Source organism: Mus caroli, unplaced genomic scaffold, assembly GCF_978045245.1.
Source record: "Mus caroli unplaced genomic scaffold, Mus_caroli_1 scaffold_4, whole genome shotgun sequence".
Lineage (NCBI taxonomy): Eukaryota > Metazoa > Chordata > Mammalia > Rodentia > Muridae > Mus > Mus caroli.
Genome location: NW_028227259.1, coordinates 97,579,878 through 97,584,968, shown reverse-complemented (window position 1 = coordinate 97,584,968; position 5,091 = coordinate 97,579,878). Strand labels below are relative to the sequence as shown.

The 5,091-nt window shown below is 44.1% G+C and overlaps 1 protein-coding gene across 2 annotated transcripts; it reads left to right on the top strand.

The window, feature by feature from the left end:
* Window positions 1-2,114: 2,114 nt before the first annotated feature.
* Window positions 2,115-4,762, top strand: LOC147005217 (PRAME family member 8-like). Of its 2 annotated transcripts, XM_085836228.1 has the most exons (3): window positions 2,115-2,401; window positions 2,842-3,432; window positions 4,195-4,762. In XM_085836228.1, the coding sequence occupies exons 1-3, from the start codon at window positions 2,115-2,117 to the stop codon at window positions 4,760-4,762; spliced, it is 1,446 nt and encodes a 481-aa protein (XP_085692354.1). The 2 variants fall into 2 exon arrangements, with proteins under 2 accessions (XP_085692354.1, XP_085692355.1); XM_085836229.1 differs by lacking the exon at window positions 2,842-3,432.
* The last annotated feature ends 329 nt before the right edge of the window (window positions 4,763-5,091 follow it).

The window sequence follows — 5,091 nt, the reverse complement described above, 5'->3', positions numbered from 1 at the left end:
TCACATCTCATAGCCCTGACAAATGTTGTTGGGCTGATCCTACTTGTCATACTCTAAGTTTCCTGAGCAGCCAAGGGCACCATCTCCCTCACACCTTCCTTTTCATGTTTGCCTTTATGTATTTAGAAAGCAGGTCTTGTAGGGATCAGACTATACTTCAGCTTACAATTTGGCTGAAGATGACATTAAAACGAGCCTCCTACCTCCCACTTCCAATTTTGAGCTTACAAGCATGCCCCATCTTATCTATTGCAAAGAGAGTTTTAGAGTGGAATCCCTGAATGCCAGGTAGCTCCTTATGAACTGAGTGCACACACAACACCTTGGCTAGTATAGTAATGGAATCAAGCCTTGCTCCTACCCTAACTTTTGAGTGACTGCTGCTACAGTTTACTGACAGAGCATCCACTTCAGCCCTTGAGCTCCAGTACATATTCCTAACTCTGACTCTGTATTCTGTCCCAAATCCAGCAAAGAAGAATAACGTTGAATTATGCTATGTCTCTGATCAACAACAGATTAAACCCTTAGCTGATGAAAACTGGAAATGACTCTGGTCCCAAGAATAAAATCCAACCAGATGTGTTTATTCATAACAGTAATCCTATCAATAAGAAGGATCCTGAGGCAGGAGAATTTCTAGAATTAGACTTCTAAAACACCCTTGGCTTCTCAGCATGACAAGATCCCTGGAACAAATTGCAAACTAAGTAAGCCTTAAGTAAATGAAAGAACAAATCACCAAACTTGATGTTGTATGGTTATTTAACAAGTGGAATGTTCATATTTTTCCATAAAAGTTTTTTTTGGGGGGTCTGGGGATGAGGAAGAGTGGAGAGTATGGGAACACAAGTCCTTCTGATTCAACCGATGAAATGATTAGATCTGTAATCTGGAATTTGAAAGGTGGAGATTAAACCAGGAAATCCAATTCCAGTTTGGGATTGGAGGGTGTGGCTACAATAGGGAGGGGTGAGCACAGAGGTATATAAAGGCACCAGTGGATCCAGAGCACACATTCAGTGACCTGCAGCCTGGATAACTGTCTGGTGCAACTGGAACTTGGAGACCTATCTGCAGTGCTCAACTGGTATGTACTGGTGTTTCCTGGAGGAATGCAGTTTGATGTAGAGAAGTTTAGACTCCTTTAGAGGAACAGGTTGAAGACCTTGAATTTCATTCCAAATGAATTTTTAGCCTCATCACCGATATATTTCCATGATAGCTTGCATAGTTCACTAGTGTGCTTCATATAATCTTTGGAGACAAGGATTCTGTGTCTTGATCAAACTCTCTTAGAACTGGCCATGTGGCTCCTGGGAACCTGGAAATCAGATCATTCTGACTAACCTGTCCCTCATGATTCCCCTTCACTGAATTTGTGTGTGTGTGTTTGTGTGTGTGTGTGTGTGAGAGAGAGAGAGAGAGACAGAGACAGAGACAGAGACAGAGAGACAGAGACACACACACACACACACACAGAGAGAGAGAGAGAGAGAAAGAGAGAGAGAGAGAGAAGCTGGCTCATATGGTAGACATGTGTTCCATGTATGTTTGATCTCCTTCAATACCCATTTGTTGGAGTGATACTTGTGAGTTATGCATATGTATTGCGTTAGACTTTGCTTTTCATCTTTTCCACATAGCTTTGCTCTGTGTACATGATCTTTTTCCCAGACACAAGAAACCCTAAAAATTGTAGAAATGCACTGAAGTCATTCTGCTTACTGGGAATTAATATTGCTCCGCATCACAAGGATTTATGTTTGGTTGGTTGGTTGGTTGGTTGGTTGGTTGGTTGGTTGGTTGGTTGGTTTTGTTTGATTTCTGATTTTTTTTTAAAGACTGTTTTTGTGAAAGGGTCATACAAAAAGGATTTTGATTTGAAAATTATGTGCTCATTTGTTTGATAGAATGACCCTGGTTTTGGGAGTCTGCCTTTCCACCACCAGTTTATGTTGAAGAGGTTAAATGATTTCTCTGTCACTCTCAGAGTAGTAACTCTGAAGCTTAGTGGTTGATGTAATGGTGAGGAAGTTTTAAACACTTTGTCTTGAAAGTATATTTTTTTCTGAATCCTTCCCAAGGAGCCTTCTGACTGGAGACCGAAGAGGATGAGTGTTCAGACTCTGTCCACACTCCAGAAGCTGGCATTGCAGGCTCTGCTGAGAGATGAGGCTTTGGCCTTGTCCTCTCTGGAGGAGGTGCCTTTTCTGCTCTTCCCAGCACTGTTCAAGGAGGCCTTCGCCTGCAGACTTAAGAAGCTCATAAAGGCAATGGTGGCTGCCTGGACTTTTCCCTGTCTCCCTGTGGGGGCTTTGATGAATTCACCTAACCTGGAGACGTTGCAGGCTGTGCTAGATGGAATAGACATGCTACTGACAAGAGAATCTCACCCCAGGTGAGTAATAATCAAGTCGTCTATAAGGGAGCAATTGGGTACACAGTAGAGATTGTGGGGTCAGGGAGAATGGCTTCTGATGGGATCATCAAGCAGTGGTGCAGGAACCTTGAAGCTATTGTCTTCTTGGATTAAGGACAGTTGTCAGTGGATTACAGCTTACTATATGTAATCTCTAGATTGAGCCTATCCCTGGTTCCCCACAACCACTATTACTGGGACTAAGGAGAAATAAAGAGTAACTTAGTGGAAGGAAAGTGGTCAGGTCTACACATGCAGCTCAGGGAAAGATTCTGTAGCATGCTTGCGTGCACATTGCACTCTGTTTAAAGTAATTACACCATAACAAGATGGGCGAGACTTGAGTTTAGAGTCAGGTACTCAAAGCTGACTGACTGTAGTCATGTCTGCTGATATTTGACATGTTTCACTCCAAGCAGGGGAAAACTTCAGGTTCTGGACCTGAGGAATGTGCACCATGCCTTCTGGGACATATGGGTTGGTGCAGAGGATGGTAGCTGTTCTTCAGAGCCCTTGGATGAGAAGCCTACGGTAGTGAAAGTCCTTCCAAGATATGCACGGAGGAGGCAGCTGAAGGTGGTAGCTGACCTGTGCCTCAGGCCCCGCCAGGATGAGTCACAAGCATACTTCTTGAAGTGGGCCCAGCAGAGAAAGGACTCCCTACATTTGTGCTGTATAAACATGAAGATCTGGGCTATGCCCGTGAACTTTGTCTTAGAGATTTTGAACGTCTTTCATCCAGAGCACATAGAGGAATTGGAACTGAACACTGAGTGGAATGTGTTCAATCTGGCCCGTTTTGCTCCCTGCTTCGGGCAGATGAGAAATCTTCGCAAACTTCTCCTGGCACCCCTCTATAAGAACGTCTTCAAGATTTCCAATAGAACAGGAGACAGAGAAGACATGTGTGTCAAGGAGTTCATTTCTATCTTCTCCAAATTCAATTGTCTCCAGCATCTCTCCATGTGTGGTGTCCACTTTCTCATAGACCATATGAATCAGGTCTTCAGGTAAGCAAGGAGGGAGAGCTGGGTTACCTAGCCGAGCATTTTTTCTTGTCCATTTAAAGGATTATTCGTGTTCCCTGCCTGACAGTTAGCCACCTGGAACAAATTTTAGGGACCCTTTAGAATATGGATGTTATGTGAGATTCAAAGACTCAAATAATTACTCCTGAAGCAGAAGACTGAAGGGAGGTAAGGAGTAGCTCAGATCAGGTCAGAAGGGACTGTAATTCTTCTTGGAATTACGGCCAACAGGGGGGTGAGGATGTATTTAGGAGATGGGGGAGATCATCAAAGTGAGGAGGTGAGCTCTGTGCTAAGATCTGTGGGAACAGCCTACTATCTTCCCCTACTTTCCCATGAGTGAAGGGTTTTGAGCCCCAGTACTGTGGAGTACAAGGGACGTGAGGGATTGTATGGAACTGTAAGGGATAGCAAGTGTGACAGTTCAGATGCTGCGATTAAATGCAGCTTTGAATGAGCCCACATGTAATATCCCTAGATCCTGTCAGGACTCTCTTGCCATGGAAATTCCTCTATGTGTCTTAGGGGCTAAACTGGTTTTCTGCTTGAGACTGAAGTCCGCTGATTTTGTGTGGGTTTGACTTGACTAAGCTGATTTCAAAAGGAAGCATCTCAGATAATATCTATGGTCATTTGGTCACACTGAACTTGGTCACCTGGTCACTTCTATGACTGTGTAAACCCCACTCCATGCTCTTCATTACCATTTGCCTGAACTAACCATCTGGTCTCATTTATCCCTAGGTGCCTGATGACATCCTTGGAGTCCCTCTCCATCACTCACTACCAAATTTCACAGTTAGACTTGGATTCCTTCTCTTGCTGTCAGAGTCTCTTTCAGCTAAAACATCTGGAGATGAAAGGTGTGGTCTTACAGGTTTTGGATGTGATGCCTCTGAGAGGTCTCTTAGAGAAAGTAATGAACACTCTTGAGACTCTGAATTTGCAGGGATGTAGGATGAAGGACTCCCAGCTCAATGCACTCCTACCTTCCCTCATACAATGCTCTCAGCTCACCAAGATCAACTTGTACAACAATGACTTCTCCATGCCCATCCTGAAGGACCTTTTACAGCACACAGCCAGCTGGAGCAAGATGAATGTGGAACAATACCCTGCCCCTCTGGAGTGCTATAATGAGTTGGGCCATGTCTCTGTAGAAAGATTCGCCCAGCTCTGTCAGGATCTCATGGATACACTGACAGCAATAAGGCAGCCCAAGAGCCTCTCTTTTGCTACACGTAAATGCCACAAATGTGGCGAGCGCTGTGTCTATGGCCAGGGACTCAGACTTTGTTTTTGCTGGAGGTGAACATGGATACAGAACTTCTGCATGTGAATAAATGACAAGTTTGGGACACATCTCTGATGTCGGTTGCTCAGAGACTGTGACTTCAGGCAGTGTACAGATGCTTGGAAAGAAAAGGATGAACAATAACTGGGATCTTGGAGGCTGAGCTTGACCTGGGGAACAGAGAGATGGACTGTGCAGTGATAAAGACAACTTGGGTGGCTTGAGTGGACTCTGCCGGGAAAGATTAACTAGATCCTTTTTCATGGACTTGTAAACTTTTTGTTCTTCACTGTACTATTAAGTGAATGCATAGAACATGGGTTCTTTAGATGTTATTCCTGTTGTCT

What these genes read in the sequence shown, in the direction of transcription:
- LOC147005217 (XM_085836228.1), top strand. Translation starts at nt 2,115, where the DNA reads ATGAGTGTTCAGACTCTGTCCACACTCCAGAAGCTGGCATTGCAGGCT. An exon ending in ACAAGAGAATCTCACCCCAG is followed by an intron (nt 2,402 to 2,841) that starts GTGAGTAATAAT and finishes CACTCCAAGCAG; the next exon opens with GGGAAAACTTCAGGTTCTGG. An exon ending in CATATGAATCAGGTCTTCAG is followed by an intron (nt 3,433 to 4,194) that starts GTAAGCAAGGAG and finishes ATTTATCCCTAG; the next exon opens with GTGCCTGATGACATCCTTGG.